This window comes from Micropterus salmoides, unplaced genomic scaffold, assembly GCF_014851395.1.
Source record: "Micropterus salmoides isolate LMB-PRFRI ecotype aquatic unplaced genomic scaffold, ASM1485139v1 Ms_hic_scaffold_19, whole genome shotgun sequence".
Lineage (NCBI taxonomy): Eukaryota > Metazoa > Chordata > Actinopteri > Centrarchiformes > Centrarchidae > Micropterus > Micropterus salmoides.
Window position 1 is genome coordinate 14,699,403 of NW_024041039.1, and position 23,941 is coordinate 14,723,343.

General features: G+C 39.9%; 3 protein-coding genes and 1 long non-coding RNA gene across 5 annotated transcripts; 3 read left to right on the forward strand and 1 right to left on the reverse strand.

Annotated features, from left to right (window-relative positions):
- The first annotated feature begins 789 nt into the window (after window positions 1-789).
- On the forward strand, window positions 790-15,799 carry LOC119910541 (platelet-activating factor receptor-like). Of its 2 annotated transcripts, none has more exons than XM_038729200.1 (3): window positions 790-1,070; window positions 1,464-2,528; window positions 15,576-15,799. In XM_038729200.1, exons 2-3 carry the CDS (start codon window positions 1,470-1,472, stop codon window positions 15,693-15,695), a joined length of 1,179 nt encoding a protein of 392 aa, XP_038585128.1. In that variant the 5' UTR covers window positions 790-1,070; window positions 1,464-1,469; the 3' UTR covers window positions 15,696-15,799. The 2 variants fall into 2 exon arrangements, with proteins under 2 accessions (XP_038585128.1, XP_038585129.1); XM_038729201.1 differs by lacking the exon at window positions 790-1,070 and adding an exon at window positions 1,087-1,201.
- Window positions 3,249-4,087, forward strand: LOC119910546. The gene is made up of 2 exons (XR_005445643.1): window positions 3,249-3,289; window positions 3,630-4,087. It is a non-coding gene; the product is annotated as an uncharacterized LOC119910546 (long non-coding RNA).
- Window positions 13,817-17,118, forward strand: LOC119910543 (platelet-activating factor receptor-like). The gene is made up of 3 exons (XM_038729203.1): window positions 13,817-13,941; window positions 14,507-15,120; window positions 16,567-17,118. Exons 2-3 carry the CDS (start codon window positions 14,511-14,513, stop codon window positions 16,578-16,580), a joined length of 624 nt encoding a protein of 207 aa, XP_038585131.1. The 5' UTR covers window positions 13,817-13,941; window positions 14,507-14,510; the 3' UTR covers window positions 16,581-17,118.
- A 257-nt stretch (window positions 17,119-17,375) lies between these two features.
- Window positions 17,376-19,928, reverse strand: LOC119910542. The gene is made up of 6 exons (XM_038729202.1): window positions 19,796-19,928; window positions 19,662-19,712; window positions 18,815-19,096; window positions 17,875-18,009; window positions 17,757-17,784; window positions 17,376-17,635 (listed from the first exon to the last, which is right to left on the reverse strand). The coding sequence occupies exons 1-6, from the start codon at window positions 19,839-19,841 to the stop codon at window positions 17,509-17,511; spliced, it is 669 nt and encodes a 222-aa protein (XP_038585130.1). The 5' UTR covers window positions 19,842-19,928; the 3' UTR covers window positions 17,376-17,508.
- Window positions 19,929-23,941: the final 4,013 nt, after the last annotated feature.

Genomic DNA, 23,941 nt, shown 5'->3' on the forward strand with positions numbered 1-23,941 from the left:
GCCTTCCTTTATCAGAATCTATGTTTGTGTTGTTAATAAAGGCGTTGTCTGTTAAAAGCAGGGTGTTAAAAACAATCAGCCATCACTTAAGCTACCTTCACCAACCAGTATTATACTTCATTCTGTCCAAAGACCAAAAGCATAAAACATTTAGGAAGAACTGCAGACATGTAGAAATGACAAATGAAGATGTGCCACATGCTTTCAAGTGGCTTTGTTGCAGTCCTTCATATCTGACTAACTGCCTGAGAGCTACAACTGCTGCACATCTTGTATATTCTCTATATCATATCCACCTACCTCATGTACAGTAAAATACCGTTGCACTCTGCTCCATTGGACTATTGGCTTGATGTCTACAAATGTTGTTTTTGTTTATGTTTGTGTGTATCTGTACGTGGTAGTTTGTGTCTGTTTGTTGTCCTGTTTGTTTATGCTTGTTCTGTGTGTGTACCTTGAGATGTAAGATGTAAGACCGGAATCAAATTCCTCACATACTTGACCAATAAAAGCAATACTGATTCTCTTATGTCTGCACAGACTCTTCTTGTATTATTAGACTGAAAACAACTCGAAAAACACTGTTGAGTTTTCCTTGTAAATTTGTCACTCTAATCCCAGAGAATTTTTTTTTTTTTCTAATTTTTACAACTGTAATCTCAGAATTTTACCCCTCTTGACACCAGCTCCATCATTTATTTAATATTTAATGTACAATGGTCCTTATACACCGCTGTCATGTCTCTACTTGAACAATTAAAATATAGGCTATTGCTATAAACAAGGAAATAAAATCAAAGCTTTCTTTTTAAGGACAGGAACAAACATGTGAAGATACAGAAATAGATATCCAAAGATGACTGATAACTTTCATGTAAAGAAGTAGATATGCGTCATGCACCAGATGGGTTTTTCCTACGAATTCACACCTCTTTGTTCTTGACCTTTGATGCACTCCCACTTTAAAACACAAACATACCCATTCAGTCAGTTTAACTGTCTGTTCATAATTACTGAGGCATTCACAGCATTCAAACCCTGAGAGACAAAAGGGGAGAAGAAGCATTCTGGTAAGTCGAGGCAGTGGTTTTCAGAAAGTGTGCAATATTCTTGTCGGCAGGACATACAGGGACTATAAGAACTGAGCTTAATAGATTCATTGAGACCTACCCGCTGGAAGGATATTGGTAACAGATATAAGGTAATCAAAAGTAAGCAACTAGCTGAAAGTTAAGGTGAAAAAATTAGTTTTAAGTTTGGATTTAAAGGTCTTAATAGATTCAGACTGTCTGATACCAACAGGGAGGTTATTTCAGAGGAAGGTGGCATGATAGAAAAATGCCCTGCAGCCACTGGACTTCTTTATGGGGGCAGATGGGAGCCTTGTATTGCTCTACTTCTTTTGACTGAAAGAAGCACCAGAATGACATTATACTGATGTTGATATGTTTTGTCTCCAACAGACAGAAATGCTGACCTCAACTCCAGAACAAGTTACTCTAACAGGAACATCTGGTCTGGGTTTCGAAGCCCATAACGACTCAACCTTCCTGGACTCTGAGTTTCGTTATGTCCTCTTCCCAGTTGTCTATGGCATCATCTTCATCCTGGGCCTCTTCGCCAACCTTTATGTGCTGTTTGTCCTGCGCTGCCTCCGTGAGGCTAGGGCCATGGGCGAAATCCGCATCTATATGACTAACTTGACCATCGCTGATCTCCTTTTTGTGTGTGCCCTTCCCTTCTGGATTGGCTATTATAGTCACCACGGCAACTGGGTCTACTCAGATTTTATGTGTCGGCTGACTGGCTCATTCTTCTTCATCAACACCTATTGCTCCATCCTCTTCCTCGGAGCCATCAGCGTCAACCGATACTGGGCAGTCACCCGGCCTCTGGATGCGGCCTCTTCAGACCACAGGCGTCGTGGGATCATCGTGTGCGTTGTCATCTGGGTGTTGGCCATGTCGATGGCTGTTCCATTTCTGACATCTCCAAGGACCAACAAGAACAACGTCACTCGCTGTTTTGAGGGGTACCAAAATGAAACTGATTTCCAGAAGATATTATTGGCCGGTACTCATTTTGCAATAATTGGAATGTTTTTTCTTGTCTTTTTTCTTGTCTTGGTGTGTAACTTCCTTATTGTTCGAGCGTTACTTTCTCAAAGTCCTGCTCAGTCAGAAGTCAGCAGGTCTGCAACACTTAATTCTGTTCAGTCCACCAGGACCATGTCCTCCTCAACTAAAAGGCCCAGGGGGGTGAAACGGAGGGCTGTGCAGATGTTGTTGGCAGTGGTGGGAGTGTTTGTTCTGTGTTTCCTTCCCCACCATATAATACAAGGCCCATGGACACTGGCTGTGTTGCAGATCAAAGAGGGCTGGGGCCATGTAAAGTGGGACCAGAAGACACATCAGATGCTCAACGACGCACATCAGATCACCTTGGTTCTTATGGGCCTCAACTGCATTTTGGATCCTGTTGTTTATTTTTTTGCCACAAGGAAGTTTAGAAGGTTCATCATGGCCCACATTAAAAAGTTAGGAAAGAAAGTTAGGAATACTTATTAATAAATTACATTAAAATAACATTCATAGAAACTTGTTTAATCAGATGTCAGAGAGAGACAGGAGGCTCACAGCTCTCCATGGACAGCAGGAATCCGAGGCAGAGACTCCAGAGTGAGCAACTGTCATGAGTTGTAGTTTTTCCCAGTGAGTTTGAGTTTTTGCCATTTGTTTCTGGTGTCCTTCTGTTTACCTGTTCTTCTCGTTTCCTTGTCCTTAGTGTTTATGTCTTGTCTGGTGTTCTAGCTCGTAGTCCTGTGTTGATTTGATATTGCTTTGGTTTGGTAGTCTAGTTGTTATATTGTTTCTTAGTCACTGCCTTAACTCTTGTTCCTGCGTTTTAGTTCTTTGTCCTTGTTCCTAGTCCTGTACCTTAGTTCATGTTAAGTGTTCACTCTGGTCTGTTTTGTGTTCAGTGACCTGTGTTCCGTCTGTTCCCCCGGTTGTCACTCTGCCTGCATGTCAGTCTCTCTGTTTCCCTCTGCCTGCTTCGTTAGTCTCATGTCTGTCACCTGTGTTGCCCCCGCCCTGCTCGTTAGTCCCTGTGTGTATATACCTGGTGTTTCTGTCTTGTTCTTGTTGGGTCATTGTTTATTGTCACCCAGTGTTACAGTGTGTTACCTACTACCTACTCATCGTGTCTCTGTGTTTCCCTGCTGATTTTGGATTCTGGTTTTCTCGTTTGGATTACTTTGTTTTGGACTCTGTCATCAGCCACTCAGTTTGTAAGTGTGCTTGCCTTTGTTTATTAAAACCCCTTGAACTGTACCTCCTTTGCCTTGCGTCCTGCATTTGGGTCCTCCAACCTGCTCAACTCTACCTTCACTACCATTCCGTGACAGCAACAGCCTGAAATGGACTGATTTAAACATGTGTAATATTTGTAAATAAAAATGTAGATATCTGTTGCATCTCTCATATTGCCACTGATACAAATTACATAACATACAATATTTTGTCTATGTAATTTAATGTTTGTGGTACCAATCCCTCAGAATGTCTTTTAAGAAACTTTAATGTCATCTTGCACACATTATCTTGACATTTGATCTCTGTATCCTGTAGGTGCTGTGGACTGAATTGCGTCAGTCCTTTTTCTCTTCCAGTGTGAACTTCAAACTGAAAATCAAATCTTTTGTGTTGCTTCTCGCTAGATTGCACTCACACACTCAACACACACATTAGTAGGTATACTTGCTGTGCCTGACATATCGTAAGATATATGCTAATGAGATTGTTGTCTCCCATTAAATATGTACATTTTTTGTATTTTTGCCTGAATAACTTATATATGGCATTGTGAAATCAGGGAACAGAAGTAGTAATGCTTGAGGTCTTTTACCCTCTGGCATGTGACATATCTCTCATCATAGAAAATTCCATGAGTCACTGTGACAAAGAAACCCAAAGATTATTTAGTGTGAAAGACTTATCTTATATTTTCATTGAACTCAAGATTACATAATATACAATATTTTGTGTATTTTCATCATGAAAATCAATTAAAGGAAAATTTCATGTAATTTATTTCATGTAATTTAATGGCTCCAAACCCTCTGTTCTCTTTTAAGAAAATGTAATGTTTAGACATTGTACAGCTGCTGTTTTATGTAGGTTTTAAGTGTGTGTTTTTAATGAGCCTTGTCGAAGGAGAATTTCTGTCACTGCTTTGGGACAGACAAAGTTATCAAAAAGTGGCTCAATGTTTTCTTGTCTGAACTGAAGATACATATTTTTAAAATAAAGACACATTATTTAAATCTTTCCACAGGTGGTGTTCTGCCTAAAGCAGGGCACTAAAAACAGTAGGCTAGAGAAGTCAAGGATAATACACATATGTACAGAGCCTAGCCATGTGTTTTTGGGTGTTTAGCTTCTCCCCAGATTACACACACAGAAAAATATGTGATAATGAGATTGTTGTCTCCCATCAGCTAAATGATGCTCAGCGTCACTTTCTGCCAGGAAGACTATCTCTATGCTTCATGCTTCTCTTCCTGCCTTTCAATCAGCTGATCAGGGTTGTTCAATCTCTGGCAAACCAATGATTCTTGCCACAATCTCCATCTGCTAATCATGCAGTCACAGTCAAAATTTTAATCTGTTCTCCTTTCTGCTGCTTCTAGCTGTCTTTCAGTACAATACAAATGGCAATAAAATACTTCTCATGCAAAGTCTGACATTATAGGTACAAGGTACATTTGTCATTTTACAACAGGGTTGTATCGTAAGGTGAAGTTTGTAGTTCCCTTTGTGTTACTCACAAAAGCAAACATTACGTACAAAACAAATTATAAACTTATGACGATGATTCTCACAACCTGGGGAAAGAAGCTACACTGGTGGTGCAACAGCAGGTCTATCTTTTGTCAGCAGGGTGAACAGGCTGTGGCTGGGGTGGATATACTGTCCTTTAGTATCCCTTGAGCACCTCACCAATATCACTGATGCTAGCTAGATTGGTACCAAAGGTATTGGAGCAACTGTTTGTGAGCTTTCTTTATCAGGGTGGAGATCAGGTTTTCTGACAGATTCCGAGGAACCTAAAACTGTTCATCTGTTCCACCTCAGCTGATTTAGACAGGATTGTGTGTCTTTATTTACTTAGTCATGGGTGTACAGCGTGAACAGGAGGGGGCTGAGCAAACAGCCCTGGGGGTTCCAGTGTTGCGCACTAGAGTGGAGGAGGGGTGACTGCCAGTCTAAAATATCTGGGGTCTGTTTGTGAGGAAGTTCAATATCCAGTTGCAGAGTGTGGTGCTCAAGCCCAGAGTGCTAGTTTCATGGGGGAAACGCTATGTTAAGTGCACAGATACTCCACAAACAGCTTTCCGATGTAGGCGGTTTTTCTTAAGGTCTGAAAGGGGAGTGGAGATGTTATCAGCTGTGGAAGAATTTTGCCTGGACAAGTTATTACCTGTATTGTGTACCCAGGGAACAGGTAATAATGCTTGAGCTATTTCCCCTCTGCCTTCCAATATTATGACACATTTCTCATTACATGTTAAAAAACCCATGATTCACTGGGACAAAGAAAGCCAACGCTTATTATTGTTCAGCTATCTGCTATATATACACTGAATAAAATTATAAATGCAAAACTTTTGTTTCTCCCCCCATTCATCATGAGCTGAAGTCAAACATCTACTTCACCTACTTCGACTTTCTCTATGTACACAAAGGGCCTATTTCTATTAAATATTGTTCACAAATCTGTCAAAATCTGTGTTAGTGAGCACTTGTCCTTTGTTGAGATAATCCATCCACCTCACAGGTTTCGCATATCCAGATGCTGATCAGACAGCATGGGTATTGCACTGGTGTGCCTTAGGCTGGCCACAATAAAAGGCCACTCGAAAATGTGCTGTTTCACTGTAATGGAAGGGCAGAAAACTTTAGCAAATTACACATTTTATTAACATGATAACGAGAAAGATCGATCTCTTATGTTTGGTAGGAACATTTTCACCAAGCTACAGATCTATGGGCTTTACTATGTTCAGATTGTGTTAAATAGCATGTTCAAAATTGGATTAAATCAAACAGAGAACATAAGAATCAGAATCTGGTTTATTTGTAGATAACAATAAACACAGTAAGTAGACCATATAAAGAATAATAAACAAGAAGCACAAATGGGCTCTTTCTGAAATCCACAGAGCATTGAGTCCCAGGTCACAAGATGGTCAATCTCCCACCTGCAGGGTGACTCATCTCCACCGGAGATGAGCCCACTGAGTGTGGTTTCATCCGCAAACTTCAGGAGCCTAACGGACTGATGGATGGATGTGCAGCTGTTGGTGTACTTTCAAGTAATCCACCTGGTATTGACGAATACCATGCCTAGCATGACCATGCCTAAACCACACCTCTAACCACAAGTCAAGCCCATTTGTACCTGGTCAACCCATCCTGTCCTGTTTCTCTTTTTTTTATGACAGACCATGCTTCATGCACAATTGCAAGCTTGCATAAATCTAGAAAGTAAGGCTAACAGCTACCTGTGATTACACCAAATAATCAACTCACCGTGAATCCCGAACTGCAGATCAATCCATCCGGTTCAGGAAATGATCTGTTTGAAAGCGATTCACCTCAAGCCATTATATTACAGCAGTCAGACCATGGCCGAACATTCTGGCAGAGCCGTTTGCACTCTGTGGTGCACATAGATTGGCCTCATGGGCAGCTCCACTCAAGCTGCCCTAACAAGATCTCTTCAACTCTGGATCGATCTTAGGTTTCCTATCCTCCATGCATGAGGACAATTTTGCACGACACACTCACAGCTGGCCTTTCCTTCTAGTCTATCCTTTTCCCCTTCTTCCTCACGCAGACCCCCTGTATTTGGTCTTGTGGGAAAATTGTATCCATCTGTGTAAAAGTAAATGCCATTTAATGTAATTTAATGTAATCAAAAGTGTTAGTAAATGGGCAACCTCAACTACTTGAACCAAAACTCAAACAGATGTAGGAGAAACTGTCATGGTTTTGTTTTTTTGTGGTGTTTGGTGGTTTTGTAGGCAAGCTTTTCTTTTGTGTTCATTTCCTGCTTCTGTGTTTTCTTGTCTCTTGAGTGTGTATTCCTTTTGTCATTTGTTCATTCGTCATGTTCCCGTTTTACTTTGTAGTTTGGTCTGCCTCTTTGTCTCATTGATTCTCTTAGTAGTTTGACCTGTCTGTGATTAGTTTCTTCACCTGTGTATTTAAGTGGTTGTCGGTCTTTCAGTCTTTGTGTTGATTGTTCTGTATGGTGTGTGCCAGAGTAGAGGTTGGATTACATGTATTTCTTGTTTCTGGGTTGTTCCTAGCGCCGCAGCCGTGGCAGGAGGTGTAGCAGGTTGCCCGCTAATTGGAAGATCGGCGGTTCAATCCCCCAGCTCCTCCAGACTGTGTGTTGAAGTGTTCTTGGGCAAGACACTGAACCCCAAATTGCCCCCAATTGGTGTGAATATGTGTGAATGGTAGTTCTGTTTGAGCACTTATGCTGTGTTCCAGGCAACTCGGAACTGGGAAATTTCAAACCTCCAGCTAGAAAAACTTTCCGGAATACCACTTCAGGTCGGCTTCATGTTACATTTGAGTGCATATTGTATTTTATATTAAAAACTTACATGTTATATGACACAGGGACTCTAAACCTGTGCCGAATTGTAGCAGGCTTAGGATATAATGCTAACACTGGGGGATACTGAGTAAGAAGACGCCACTGGACTCTGAGTGAATGTCTGTCTAATATCCAACCTAAAACTAACAGGGCTGAGACCTGGGTCAAGACCGTGTGGACACAGTTCTCAGGAAGATGCGGATGTTTCTTTTGTTCTAACCTTCGTTGCGTTAGAACACAGATTATGCTTCTTTTCAGAGATATTTTATTTGTCAATCAGGAGGATGAGTTGCTCTCCTGATTGACAAATAAAATATCTCTGACTAACTATTTCTCTGAGAAAAGTTGCTGGAGTATGTGTTAGGCTACAAAAGAGCTCAAAGAGTGTGAGGGCCAACCTAAAGCTAAGATGATGGTGAAAATCTTCTTGTCAACAAGTTTTGGGTATGGATGAAGGTTTTACTGCTTAAAACTAGTGATTTTAATACATCACATCATACATCACTGATGTAAAACATGATAATAACAGTGATTGTAAGAACAATCAAGGAAAACAGTTTAACCAACAGCTTTTTCAGCAGATCATTTAATTTGAGAATCTTAACTACTTTAACTGTCATATACATTTTAACACTACTGGTAAGTGTTAAACAACATAATTTTGCTCTGCATAATATAGTATAATAGTATAATACATTACACACATTCATTATGGCGACACAGAGATTTCTGTTGATTGATCAGTAGATGGCAGTGTTGGTATGGCAAACAAGGTTAATTCTGTGAATTAATGCTCATGTTACTATGACATTGGGTGAGACGCGGGGTACACCCTGGACAAGCCGGCAGTTCATTGCAGGGCAGACACATAGACAAACAACCATTCACACACACACACACACACACACACACACACTCACATCAATGGCCAATTTTTAGAGTTTCTTCCATCTTTTATAATCTCAGTTTTGTGTTTTCGTGTGTGTGTGTTCAGATGAAAGATAAATTTCATATAGGTTTTCTTTCCTGCTTCTCATTTCAGATATTCAGACTCTTGGTCCCAGAACTGGACATTTATCCCATACCAGTCCCAACTAGCTCCACAGCAATAAAACCTTTTTAATGCCTCCTTAACAGCGTGGCCCCACGCATTCTCTCAGCCTCTCTCACAGGCTGGAATTTTTTCAAGACATATCGCACTCATGGAGACTTGCTTATGGGGATTCAACTTTTTCATCAAACTAGTTAGCGTGTCCTCTAGCCTCCCATTCCCACTTTCCATGCTAATCCGAATGCTTGCAAAAACAGGAACCCACTCTCATAGCAAAATGCTTGCCCCTCACTTCAGACCTTTTGAGGTCCATTGTCTATGTTCAGGCTACTCACCCCATGGTCGATTTAACTTTTTAGTAAATTATTACTGACTTTTTTCCAGCTTCCTGAAAGCTTCCTACTCTCACCTCAAGACCCACTTTCCCACTGTAACAGAAAGGATACGCCGCTTGACTCTGGTCTCACAAGCATTTTCACCATGTCCTCCACAATTCTGGCATATCTTCAGATCACTTTTTCAGCCATTCTTTCTTCACTGGTGCAGCTTCCACAGCAGCCAGTGGCATCTCAGATCAAACCATTCATGTCCACGGTTGCTTGTCATCTCAGGCGCAATGCTCCTTCATTCACAGCAATGTTAAGGATCTCTGTCACACTCATCTCTGCTCCATTTAAATCTGGCTGTTTTAGGGAGATGGAATTGGCTCGGGTGACTCAATTCCCGAGACAGATCTCCCACACAATCTCCTCCTCCACAGCCTTCAATATATCCTTCTATCCATCCCAGACCAATGTATCTGGACAACTTCCTCCCAAATGTTCATCCCCTTCCTCACATCCATTCATCCATCCTTAATATCCAATACTTCCTCATTTCATTAAAACAGTGTTGTGGTGTGGTGCATGCTGGTGAAACTGTATATGGCAAACATATAAGGTTTAAGGTAATGCTGAGCTCTATGTGCAGATATTACCTGTAGGCTTGGCTGGTTCTTGTGTAATTCATGTACACATTTCCATCACTGTTGGTCTGCGGCAGTCCTCTCCCCTATGCAGAAAAATGTTATCAGATTGTTACACTAATTCATCCAGTCTTCTGATTCAGCTAGCTTACAGCATGCTTACAAAATGCAAACACCAACATAAATATTCTGTAGAGACTTACTTTGGTGACTTTCAGCTCCAGGATTTAAGAAAACCAAGAAATTAAAATGAACCACAGAACATTTGCTTAAAAAACACAACAGGAAATGGTGTGTGCTGTTCCTTACCTTTATAGCTGCAGTGTTTGAGGTGGTCAATGTGTTACCAAGTCTTTGCCAGCCCAGCCAAAAATACACAGCAAGGTTGATGATTAAGACCAAGAGAGAGAGGACAGAGGCAGCTATTCCAAAATTCTCACCACCTATTGTAAATAAATATATTATTTTATTAGTATCTATTGTCACTTGAATATCTCTTACTTTATTGATACTTGTATGTTGCTTAAATTTAAGTAGTTTTGGATAAAAGCATCTGCCAAATGAGTAAATGTAATTGTTTATGCATGCTCCTGAGTGCCTTCTCTTCAGCTCACGTACAGTGTGTGTGCAACACTAGCTAACATTAGCTTAAAAATGGAGCCTGCAAACGTCAACAAACAACCCACCACAACACAGTTCTAAGTCAAAGCTAACATTACTGCAAAGCATGTGAAATATATTGTGATATTGTGGGTTTAGCTGGCTAATGTTAGCTGATGTTAGCAATATACTACTGAGCGGATAATGTCAGCTAATCCAAGCTGGGTTAGTTTAGCTCTCTTCCTGGGGCGATAGTACCACTTGTAGTTGTGTTTGTACCAGCTGGTCTGGTGGGGTAGTCAGTCGGAAGATGCAGTGGGCAATGTTTGTCTCAAGGTTGACTGTAATCCAATCCCTGTGCTTCCTTTTCTGCCTTTGAGTCCAGCATTTAGTGCTCATTTCAGTTCAGAATGATGCTTGCTCACGACCAAGGCCGTAACCAGCTATGTGGTCAACGAGATCCGGACCTCTGTGATTATATGTAGGAACAAGCCTATCAATTAAAAAAATGTGAATAAAAACCATTGATTAAACTATCACTTAAATGAAGGGTTTAGGACCATGCTGACATGGCTGGTTATACCGTCGCAACCCTCATTTCAAGTTGAAAAATTCTTTCCCCATCAGTGTCCAGACTTGACGAAGCACATGAAAAAGTTGTGCATGCAACAATTGAAAGCTCCACTGTTTGCAGGCAGAGTTTAAATACGTTTTGTGAATTTCCAGGTGGGTGAAAAAGCGTGAAGCGTCTCTCTATTAAGAAAGACGCTGTGTTCACTTACACACGAGCCACGTCAACTTCATATTTAAATTTCCCGACATGCTGACAGGATCGGTCAGAATCTAATGTTAATTAATGTTCTGTGTTCTTCTACACATCCAACACACAGTCTTGGTTAATACAGTGAGACTGCCTGGACTAAAGTAGCTGCCCTCCTGAGTAGCTCCATCCTCCAGAGCATCTAAACATTTCAGAGGCTAAAAGTTTAAATCTGTTTCCTCTGTCTGTCCTGTCAAGTTTTTACCTACAGGTTGTTTGTTTTGCTGCATAAATGTCCCACAGTATTTGCTGTGACATTATTAAATAAAACGCTTAAATCACTGACAGCAGCCTCTCTAATCATTAAAGTAAACCGTTAAAGAAAACACTCATCTACAACACAATAAAGAAATAAGCTGGAAAGCTACAAGGAGCAGTACAGGTGGGCTATCCATCCATCCATCCCTCCATCGTCAACCGCTTATCCTGCGTACAGGGTCGCGGGGGGCTGGAGCTAATCCCAGCTGGCATCGGGCGAAAGGCGGGGTACGCCCTGGACAGGTCGCCAGTCCATCGCAGCCAGGTGGGCTAAAGATCTGCTATAATCATGACAAAACAGTGCAAACAGCTGCTGATGTCAAATTATTAGGCTGTAATATAAACCAGACCATCCTCTGCATTCACCACTAACCTGCTGTATTTTATGTTGTCATGTAATAATAGTGCCCATTATGTAGTCTGCACATGTCATTCCAACAGTACAGTCCTGTGATGACAGTTACATTTGAGAAACATGTAGCCTAATGTATGTTGTGAAGATTAGTATACTAAGATTCACCTGTTTGCACTACCCGATCATAGCTTGTGTGTTTGTGTTTTGCATTTTTAGTGAGCCAAGCAGTTGGGATAAAGCCCATAGTTAGGGTGTTCTTCAGCCAAACACAGTGCTTTGCCCACTGCCCACTTAAGCCTTCACTGCGCACACACACACACAAACACACACACACAAACACACACACACACACACACACACACACACACACACACACACACACACACACACACACACACGAAGAGGAGGAGCGCTAAATTCAGCTTTAATAAAAGTATTTTTTGTCAACAGGTTCCTTTGTAGGTCTATGTATTTCATTAAAGATCATTAGTTAGTTTGTGTGACTCTGTTGTGTAAATTTGGTTGTGTTTAGGTGTAATTTTGGTATGAATTACCGTAATAGGCGCCGTTAAGGGAACAAAAAAACTGGACCTCACTAATTTCTAAACCCTGGTTAAGGCCCTGCTCATGCCTAGAAACACGAGCAACAGCTGATGCAGTTCTGCTTTCATTACAGTTTTTGATTGCTGAAACACATTTCTTGAAATTATGCCTCTCTTTCTTGAAACTCTAAGCCCAAATCCATAACTTCTCACTCAATTCTCCAAACAATCCTTTTTTCAGGTCAAAATGAAGCTCTCCAACTCAAACCCATTCAATCTTGCTGAAAAACCAAACTTCGTCCTCCGACATATACACAAGCCCTCAAAAACACACACACTACAACACAGTTTTACACACTGGTGAGATAAATTCAAAACAATACTACAAAACTGGTTTTAAGTAATGTTGCTTGTGGTTTTCCACCTCAATAACAAATGTAAACATCTGCACATTTTTTATTTTTTAGTGTACTGTACAACACACCAAACAGCAAATTATTCTGCCCCTTGTCTTTGGTCTGGGACAGACCAGAGATTCTCCTCCTCCACCTCGTCCTCTTCTTTCTCTTCCTGCTCCTCCTCCACCTCCTCCTCCTCTTCCTACTCCTTTCCCACCTCCTCCTCGACCTCCTTCTTTTCTCTCTACTCCTCGTCCAACTCCTCCTCCACCTCCTCCTCCTCTTCCTCCTCCTTTCCCACCTCATCCTCCTCCTCCTCCTCCTCTCTGGTGTCCTCTGCCTCTTCCTTCACATCTATCTGGATCCATTGTTCCAAAACTGAATGAAATGACTCTGGCACTTTTATCTATCTGTTGAAGTTTCTGATTGGTGTGTTATCAGTTGTAACTATTTGTGTTTCCACCTGGGTAGCTGTGTGCTAATTGAGCTAAAGCTCTGCTTTATTGTGCAATATTGATTGGTAATGCTTTCTAAATGACCACATGGTGTAGGCAATGAGAAATGATGGGATTTGTGTATAGTTTAGTGCACTTTATTTTTTAGTGCACTAAACTCTACACAGTGCACTTTTTGAAAAATTTAATTATGGTTTTGAAATTTTGGTTCAAAAGCCTGGTGACAGTATTTAAGCAATTGAGAAAAACTGTAATAACAAGGGTTTTCTGAAAGTTACACAACCTGAATGAACCAGTATGAGTTATTGTATTATTATTATTTAATAGTTAGGTAACTGTTTTCATTCATTACCTCTACAATAGTTCTGGTTAATTATTTGTAATATGTACTGCATGCCATTATCAGTATACATGTGTATTTTTCTTTTTCCTTTCTTCTAAATCCATTTTCTTGTGCAAAATGGAAATTTTAATGTAACTTATGTGTTGAATTGAACTGTATATTGAGCATCTTTAAATAAAGCAAATCTTTCCAAACAAAGTATGTTATTTTTTGTTAAAATTGGAAGTAGCCTACTTGTGAATTGAAAACTGTGAATTTGATGGAAAGGAACAAACATGTGATATGTGGCGGTGAATATGCATGTTACACAACTGGGGGTTTTCCTGAGAAGTTCACACCCCGACTGTCGTGAAACACCACCACAGTAAGACACACACCCACTGGAAGACACACAAATGAGTCATTTTAACTGTACTTGATAGCTACTGAGGCACTCATAGTGTTCAAACTATTCAAGATATATTTGCGGAGAGGAAGCTATCTGGTAAGTCAAATGTAATTTGTTTTGCCTGTAATTTGTATTGTTTTTCTTTAAAGAAAAAGTACAAATCAAGACTGGTAGATTAAACCAAGCATGTTTAAAACTGTAAAGCTGATATAAATCATAATGAGAAACCTGCTCTGTCTTTAAACTTAACACTGAGACGTGACTTGAATATTGATGATTAATTGATAGATTAGAAGATGGCACTACTGAGTGCAAAGCTTACTTTTAATACTTAGTAAGTAAGGTATGTCCTTAGTAAGGTGCTTTTTAAAAAACAACAGTACGTACACACTAAGGCTATAATGTTCCATTTTTGATGAAAAAATAATGGACAGTAATAACACCTGTCAGTATAAAGCAATACAATTCAACAGCACCACAAACTGCAGCCTCCAAAATGATCGGATTTATTAGAAGACTGTTGCATTTGACTGCATTAGTTGTAGCTAGGTGTACCTAATAAACTGGCAATGGAATGTACTTCCTTTGACTGAAAGAAGCACCAGAATGCTTTATGCTGGGGACATTACACTGATGTTGATGTGTTTTGTCTCCAAAATAGAGAAATGCTGACCTCAACTCCAGAACAAGTTACTCTAACAGGAACATCTGGTCTGGGTTTCGAAGCCCATAATGACTCAACCTTCCTGGACTCTGAGTTTCGTTATGTCCTCTTCCCAGTTGTCTATGGCATCATCTTCATCCTGGGCCTCTTCGCCAACCTTTATGTGCTGTTTGTCCTGCGCTGCCTCCGTGAGGCTAGGGCCATGGGCGAAATCCGCATCTATATGACTAACTTGACCATCGCTGATCTCCTTTTTGTGTGTGCCCTTCCCTTCTGGGTTGGCTATTATAGTCGCCACGGCAACTGGGTCTACTCAGATTTTATGTGTCGGCTGACTGGCTCATTCTTCTTCATCAACACCTATTGCTCCATCCTCTTCCTCGGAGCCATCAGCGTCAACCGATACTGGGCAGTCACCCGGCCTCTGGATGCAGCCTCTTCAGACCACAGGCGTCGTGGGATCATCGTGTGCGTTGTCATCTGGGTGTTGACCATGTTGATGGCTATTCCATTTCTGGCATCTCCAGGGACCAACACTGACGAGAACAACGTCACTCGCTGTTTTGAGGGGTACCAAAATGGAACTGATTCCCAGAAGAAAATAGTTGCCGGTACTCATTTTGCAATAATTGGAATGTTTTTTCTTGTCTTTTTTCTTGTCGTGGTGTGTAACTTCCTTATTGCTCAAGCGTTACTTTCTCAAAGTCCTGCTCAGTCAGAAGTCAGCAGGTCTGCAACAATTATTTCTAGAAAGTCCACCAGGACCATGTCCTCCTCAACTAAAAGACCCAGGGGGGTGAAATGGAGGGCTGTGCAGATGTTGTTGGCAGTGGTGGGAGTGTTTGTTCTGTGTTTCCTTCCCCACCATGTAATACAAGGCCCATGGACACTGGCTGTGTTGCGGATCAAAGAGGGCTGGGGCCATGTAAAGTGGGACCAGAAGACGGATCAGATGCTCAATGACGCACATCAGATCACCTTGGTTCTTATGGGCCTCAACTGCATTTTGGATCCTGTTGTTTATTTTTTTGCCACAAGGAAGTTTAGAAGGTTCATCATGGCCCACATTAAAAAGTTAGGAAAGGGAGACGGGTGCTCACAGACGGTCACCTCACAGCTCTCAATGGACAGCAGGAATCAGAGCCAGAGACTCCAGAGTGAGCACCAACATCCTGAAATGGACTGATTTAAACATGTGTAATATTTGTAAATAAAAATGTAGATATCTGTTGCTTCTCTCATATTGTCAATGATACAAAATTACATAATATACAATATTTTGTCTTTCAAGGGTGTCACTTTGTGTTGAAAAGTGGACAGGAGAAAGGGGCTCAGATTAGGGGTATGAAGAGACACTTAGCTCACGAGACATCCATACAGACATACACGATATTAGGTTCACTAGAACAAGACAAAAAGATAAACACTTTAACAGTGTTTTAAAGATATCCTCAATGCTGAGATATATAAGTGAATGGTGTGGGGGTCCTCCCCCAGGAAATTTTGATCTTCAGACACTTCATTTCCTGCATTCTGGTAAAGGTTTCTGCACCAATTTCTGTTAAAGCACATGACATTTCAAAATATATAAATATAACAGAACATAATGGAATATAATGGAGGGAGAGAACAGAAAATTTGGCCAAAAAGAAACTGTCAAGATGTTATGAAAGTTACTGATTGGTGCCTGCACATTTCTGGGTTATTTTATAATCAGCAGCTTGTTTTCTTTTTAGTTTAAGTTCCTTTTTTTGGACAATGTGGATACGTTTCTTCTATATTTTAATTACATTGAATGTTTTCTTAATGTGCAAACAAACCTTTCTAAAGGCGTTTTCATTTGGCATTAAACTGAAAGCTATATTTCAGAAAGTTTTTTAACAAATTATGCTTTAAAAAAGTGGTGGGGACATGTCTCCAGCGTCCCCAGTGTAAATGACACCTATGTTGTCTATGTAATTTAATGTTGGTGGTACCAATCCCTCAGAATGTCTTTTAAGAAACTTTAATGTCGTCTTGCACACATTATCTTGACATTTGATCTCTGTATCCTGTAGGTGCTGTGGACTGAATTGCGTCAGTTCTTTTTCTCTTCCTGTGTGAACTTCAAACTGAAAAGCAGAAGTTTTGCCATGCCATCTGTTATTTGGTGTTCAGAGTGGAGCTTCTCACTAGATTGCACTCACACACTCAGCACACACATTAATAGGTATACTTCCCGTGCCTGACATTATATCAGTAAAATATATGCTATGAGATTGTTGTCTCCCATTAGATACATTACAGATTTTATGTATCTTTGCCTGAACAACTTATATATGGTATTGTGAAATCAGGGAACAGAAGTAATAATGCTTGAGGTCTTTCCCCTCTGGCATGCAGTATTGTGACATATCTCTCATCATAGAAAATTCCATGATTCACTGTGACAAAGAAACTAAAAGCTTATTATTATTTAGCTATCAGGTGTAGATATACTTTATACAGTATTTTCTATATACTATTAGCTGGTGTAACAAATGTATGATGCATTTTTTATTAAATGGAGCAGCTTTTGTTATCTAGTATTGGAAAATAGTACTCAATAAAGAAACCGTTTTTTATTTTAATCTGCTGTCTTATGATGATTAAAAATACATTTTAAAAAGTCAATTTTTTGACATATAACCAAGCAGTAAAATATATCCCCATCAACTGTACATGCGATTTGAGACACAGAAAATTGTACAGTTTTTATTTACATGTACAAACACGGAGAAGGAACGGCCTCTTAGTGTTTAACATGTTCAGATTATGTCAAATAATGTGTGTGAAATTAGATTAAATCAAACAAAGTAAATTTTTTCAAGTCATCCACACACTGATAAACTGTTTATGGAAATCCTCATCCATCAGGTTTATTAATGCTGGGCTCTAAATGCAGAAATTACCAAATTTTAGTCTGTGGTTGGACCAAATGCTCATTTTGTCATTTTTCCTCTTTGTCATTCTACAGATGTTCATGACAGAACTGAGTACACATTATCTTCATTCTTATGGGTGGAGCCCAGATCAGTGTAGGCTCGGTTGGTGTTTGTGTAATTCATGTACACATCTCGATCACTGTCAGCCTGTGGCAAACCTCCCCTGTTGTGCAGAAAAATGTGATCACATTGTTAATATATACAGCATTCATACAGACTCGGCTGGCTAACAGCATGTGAACAAACTGCAAACATTAGTATAATTGTTTTTCCTGTAGACTTACTTTGGCAAATTTTCAGGTCCGGGAATACCTTTAAGAAAACCAAGAAATTAAAATGATCCACAGAACATTTGCTTAAAATATGACACAACAGAAAGTGCTCTGTGGTGTGGTGTTCTACCTTTAGCTGCAGTGCTGGAGGTGGTCACCAAGGGGTCACCAAGTCTTTGCCAGCATAGCCAAAAAAGAATAGCAAGGTTGATGATCAAGGCCAGGAGAGAGATAGTGAAGGCAGCTATTCCTAAATTCTCACCAGCTTTTGTGAGCCGTGGAAACCGCACAGAATTGCAGGAGAAAGGCTTTAGTTGTAGGTCACAGCAAAATGATAAACAGTTGATAAATACAAACCTTTAGTTAGTTGGTTGTTTAAATATAAGATATTAGCCTACTGCAGAATTTTTTTTTTTCTGTTAAAAAGTAATTTTAAGAAGAAATTTATGAAATTTCTGTATAGAAATGCAAGAGATGAGGTAAGTTAGAAACACCGTTGCCATTGCATTATTTGTCCACCAAAGCTAACTGACAAGTATAATTTTCAAATGTAAAATTTTCTACTCACTACATGCTATATCTTAATGACAATTATTTACCAACCAAATATAAACCTCCAATAACTGATTGTTTGGCCAGTTGGGGGCATTCAGGAGATAGAGAGAAACATTAGCATTCATTTGGAGTTGTGTTTCTGGCCACCTGGTGTAAGTCCAATATTTACTCTCCATCTGTTTTTAGTCTCCACCATCTCATGAGGTAAATAGTGTAACTGGCTCTTTAGCTGACAATGTTCACCAGCTAGTAGCTAACTGGCAGCGGGTAGCAAGGATTTGAGAGGCTTTTTGCTGAAAGCTGCCTGCTGTGGCCATGAACAACGCTATGAGAGCGGTGAGATGGAACCAAAGCCTTAGAGCCTTAAGTAATTGTCTACAATCCATTGTGTGATCAGTTCCAATGTGATTGCCAGTCATCAGCATGAAAAAAATGAACATTGGGTGAATGTGCAGACCTAAAGATTTCTCCCTCATTTAATTCAGATATGCAGCAAATCAAAACAGACCACAAACCTGTCGCTGCAGGCATGGAGACGATATAGACTGTGTGGTTAGGGCTCACACTCTTCTGAAGAGACTTGGTCTCTGCACTGCAGTGGTAAAGCCCACTCTGCTCTGGCTTGGTGAGTGTCAGATCTGTACCGATGCCCACTTCTAGCCAGGTCTGATTTTCCAGGTGTTGCCAAGACCAAGTGACAATTGGCATGTTGAAAGCACTGCAGTGGAGGTGGACTTCTTGACCTGCTGCAACTGGGTAGTCTGGTGTGGCCACCAGCTGCAGAGGTGATAGCTTATCTGGGGAAGAATCAAGGATGATGGATGGAGGAAGGAGAGAGTAGGAATGAAACAGACGACAGACAGAATATATTGGTATTGCATGCATTTTCAGCCACACTAGAGGCATGGGTCTAGGGATGGCAACGTCTGTTTGTTGTTAGTTTTATCCACCACTTTGGCCCAGACTGAAACAACTGAGCAACTATAAGATAGCTTGCCATGTCCCTTTGTACAGATATTCACAGGCCCCAGTAAATGAATCTATGACTTTGGTGATACCCTGACTTTTCCTCTAGCACCACAATTAGGTTGACAACTACTGGATGGATTGCCATTAAATTTGTTACAGATTGTCATGGTGCCCATGTGTTTAGAGCTAATGAGCAAATGTTAGCATGCTAACATACTGCTAAATTAAAATGCTGATCAAAGTAAACATCATAGAGCTGTGAAGTGGGAGGAGCTATTTGGGGTGTCCCTGATTCCATTCTTTTTGAAAAGACTGCTGTGTAGTGTATAGCAGTGTACATCCGCATAGGATTATTTTTAACAGTTTCATTTGATCAGTCAAATTCTGTATTACCTTCCGCAGCTACTGTAGTTAGCCCTTGTGACTTATTTGTCAGCACTGTCACTGTAAGGATAAGTACAAGCACAAATAAATGTAACAGTATATTTGAAACCTATATTCAATTAAAAACATAAAAATCTCCTTACCTGTGCTCTCACACAAAAAGAACAGGGGGAAAAACCTAAACAGCATATTGTTTTGAGCACAAAAAGCTAATGTCGCACTCACTTCAGGCAAACAGGTACAAGAATGAATCAAGCGCTATAATCTAAGCACAGGTGAGAATGGAGGAAGTATGATACTGGCAAACTGAAGATAAGGGAAGTTTTAGGTTCCTTTTTTTATATGTTCAACAAAACAGCTGTGCAGAAATAATATAATCATTATCAATATAATATGATTCCTCATTTTTTATACAAAGCAAGCAGTAATAAAAAAATACAAAACCTAAAAACATAGAGACCAAGTTAAACAAAACCAAAGGTATAAGAGTAACACAAACGCAAATGCATATATTAGCATAAGATAATCACAATTAAACCTAATCTCACCCATGAAAGCCTTTAGTTTGTAAAATTTTTAATCTGTCAATCAATTTTATGACCTGCGGGAGAAACATTTAACCAGACTCGACAGAACCTTTAATGGTTTTTAAAATTTCAGAGCTGACGGGCAAGTCTATCAGACTCTCAACACACTTGGTTTTGAACATGTCATATCTCCGACAGTGGTCACCTTCAGGCTTAGGCTGTGATGGCAGCTAAGATTGTTACTGTTGGACAGTTTGACGCCTCTCACCTGAGGCAAACTCTCACTGGCTGCCAGAGAGGGTCAGTAGAAGTGAGTGGATTTTGTACGGTTCTGCAAAAACCAGTATATCAGACTGTACAAATGAAACCAAAACACAGGGTGGACAAAATTATAAAAACATGTGTATAATCTCATAGTCGAATACAGTAGCTGCATAACAAAAACACTGCAGTGGTGCTAAAATGCTCTTATATTTACATATGGCCACTCGTTTTCATACAGAAGATAAGGGCCACACATATTTGCATTCCAAAATCAGAATTCTGACTCTATTCTCAGATATATGACTGTCGCCCTAATCCTCTTCTGTATGAAAATGACTGACCATATGTACATGTGAGAGCATTTAATATTTCGTGAAGGGCTCACTCAAACTGTAACCATAACCACTGTGTAAGTTCTAATATACATTGTTTTGGAACAAAACGCAAACAAAGTTAGACCTTACAGTTGTGTCACTGAAATGTGGGAAGTGGTTTCTCTTGCATCACAAAGGTGTTGCTAGCTTTCTTACTGCGGAACAAAATGTCATAGGGTTACAGGAAATCGCTCTATAACACATAGTGAAGAACTTATTGACAAATACCAACATGTAAAAGACTCAATTACAAGTATGAAAGTATAAATTTTACTTTAGCACAGTTCATCAGTAGATGTACTTATTTTCTTTCTACTGACATATCTCTTTGTGTCAGGAGCAGCTGCACAGCCTTGATAAATTAAACAATTCTTGATAAATCCTGTATCACTCCATGCATTCATTTATCATGAGTCATATTTTAGTTATGCAATATATAAGCATGTGTTTTGTATTCATATTATAAAGCGTTACCATCCAAAATCCGTAATCATTTTTATTTTTCTGTGAATTTAGGCCTACTTTACAATCATGTCAAGTCAGCTTTCTTTAGTAAGTATTGTAACCAAGGTCTGCAGTTTTAAACAATGAACCTTCTTTATTTATATAAACAGCACAAATTAGAATTACATCTTTCGTTGCCATCACAATTAAACAGACAGAAAAAACAACTACTTTCATTTCCACATGGTCACTGTGACATTTTGAAATAGACATGATGAAGAAATGCATGAAAATGTCACAGATCAGAAGTGACATAAATCACATTGCTAAGTGGCATTCAAACCAAATGCTTTTAGAGCATTTACATTACATTACATTTACTCATTTGGCAGACACTTTTATCCAAAGCGACTTACATTTGAAGAACATACAAGCATCAACAAAGCATCAATACTGCACGAGAGCAGCAAATGCGGATGTTGATCATTTTGAGTATTTTTAGATGGTGAACTCTGACAATTCTTGATGATATCATCTGTACCACTAATTCCTTAAATATGTTGGTATGAGGTGGTTTTAGATAGCGTTTCACACGTACCCTACGCCCATCTATGACTTCCTCTTAATGAAGAGGAACATCTCTCTCTTTCTATGAGGGAAAAATAGACGGTGGTACTGTATAATTATCTATGTCTGTGTGTGTGCATGATGTGTGCTCATGAGTGCATATGCGTGTGTCCCCAAGTCATTATTCTTCATTATTCTTTTATTATTCATTACTCATTCATTATTCTGCCTGTACCGCTGGCTACAGTCGTGCCTGTTGGTTTGCACTGCAGACACCAGTGTGGCCCTCCTGCCAATAGATGACAGTAAAATAATGGGATGAAGTTTGTGTTATGTGTGCATGGACACATGTATTATGTTGTCTTATATGTATGTATTGCTTTTACCAACCTGGACAAATGCAAAATAAATTTTTTCATGTTATACTTTATTGAAATGAATAGTGTGAATCCATGGATATGGTGAAGAAATGTGGAGCGGGAAAGTAAATAAACTAAGCAGCTCTAATAATTTGACAGTTTTCCATCAATGATAAAAGTCAAACAAAAACACATAAATCTATAGCTGCGTTTCTACCACGGGAACTATACCCCAGAAATAGGAACCTTTAGAGGAACTTACTGCGTTTCCACCGCAGGGACCAGGGTCTAAATTAGATTCCGGGGGTAGTACTTTCTTTGCAGGTCTTTAGACTTTGGTGGAAACGCACACAACAAAAGCTGAAGGAATCTTTTAGTTTTTGTTAAAGCAAATAATATGGTGAACAGCAGGCACTGTGGTTACACGTGATGATTACAGGTTAATAATGCTAAAACAGTAATACAAGTAAACTATAAGAGAGTTATGGAGTCAGCAAATAAACTAAAAAATGAACATCAAAATCAGTCTTGAGAGCAATGGGCTCCAACGAGTGTGTTGCAGTCAGTGTACAGTGTGAACAGGAGGGGGCTGAGCACGCAGCCCTTGGGGGCTCTGGTGTCTGCTGTGCTTAAATCCACAAACAGCATGCGGATGCGGGTGTTTTTTTTCTCAAGGTGTGTGAAAACTGAGTGGAGGGCACAGGAAATGGCATCGTCTGTGGATCTGTTGGTTATGAATGCAAACTGGTAAGGGTCCAGGCTGACTGGGATGTTGTTCTTCATGTGCTGGAGAACTAGTTTCTCAGAATGGGAGTGAGAGCCACAGGACCATAGCTGTTCAGAGTAGACACTGCAGACTTTTTGGAAACAGGGACGATGGTAGCTGTTAGCTGCCTTGAAACTGACAGGAACACTCTCCTGTGAGACTGTTAAGAATGTCAGTAATAACATCAACTAGCTGATTGGCACATGTTTTTAGAACACAGCCAGGGAGTTTGTCAGGCCCAGCAACTTTACTTCTATTCACTCGCAGCAGGATTCTTCTCACATCTGCTGTGGATACTAACAGTGGCTGGTCCTCTGGAGGTTAGACTTTACAGCTGACTTAGTGAGCTTTTAGAACTTTTTCTGCTGGAAAAGATGAGAGTGGCTATGAAAGTGGTACAGTAAAGTTGCAAACCAATGGGAGCTGCAGATTCAGGGTATAATTCTCTGTAGGTTCATCACTACGAGTGGCCTCTTTCACAAGGTTCTCATCATATATAAAACTGGTGAAAGTGTGAAAAGTACCAGCTTCGTTTATCTGAGTGTGGATTCTCTATTTTCCTGAGCAGCTACAGGCCTGCATACATATGTGTTTCTTCTGAGTGAGAGCTTTAACTGGACACATGTACAGTAATCAACCACTGGGTGGTGCTCAGTACTCATAGTTTCTAGTTATTCATGCGTCAACACTTCAGAATATGTACTGTAGTCTTCATTTCAGGCATTTTTCCTGTGATCCCAAACCATCAGTCTGCAATCTTAGCTGCTTTAAATGGGTAGCTTTAAGTCATTTTCTGACCACATATTAACTGTATAACTAATGAGATATCCATGGGGCATCCATTTCCAGTGTACTGGAGATCGGAAAGTGTCACTTAACAGCAAAAATATTGAGTATGTTCTGTAAATGCACATGACATACTCATGATTTTTACATTTAGAAAGTGTAATATGTGTAATATTATACAAATCTTAATCACAGTCAGCTT

Bases quoted from the DNA above. Each gene is read 5' to 3' on its own strand.
- LOC119910541 (XM_038729200.1), top strand. From the start codon at position 1,470: ATGCTGACCTCAACTCCAGAACAAGTTACTCTAACAGGAACATCTGGT. The intron at 2,529-15,575 runs ATTAAAAAGTTA...ATCATGGCCCAC, and splicing joins GAAGGTTCATCATGGCCCAC to ATTAAAAAGTTAGGAAAGGG.
- LOC119910543 (XM_038729203.1), top strand. From the start codon at position 14,511: ATGCTGACCTCAACTCCAGAACAAGTTACTCTAACAGGAACATCTGGT.
- LOC119910542 (XM_038729202.1), bottom strand. From the start codon at position 19,841: ATGCTGTTTAGGTTTTTCCCCCTGTTCTTTTTGTGTGAGAGCACAG. The intron at 18,010-18,814 runs GTTTGTGGTCTG...GGCTCACAAAAG, and splicing joins CTCCATGCCTGCAGCGACAG to CTGGTGAGAATTTAGGAATA. The intron at 17,636-17,756 runs GTAAGTCTACAG...TCTGCACAACAG, and splicing joins GGACCTGAAAATTTGCCAAA to GGGAGGTTTGCCACAGGCTG.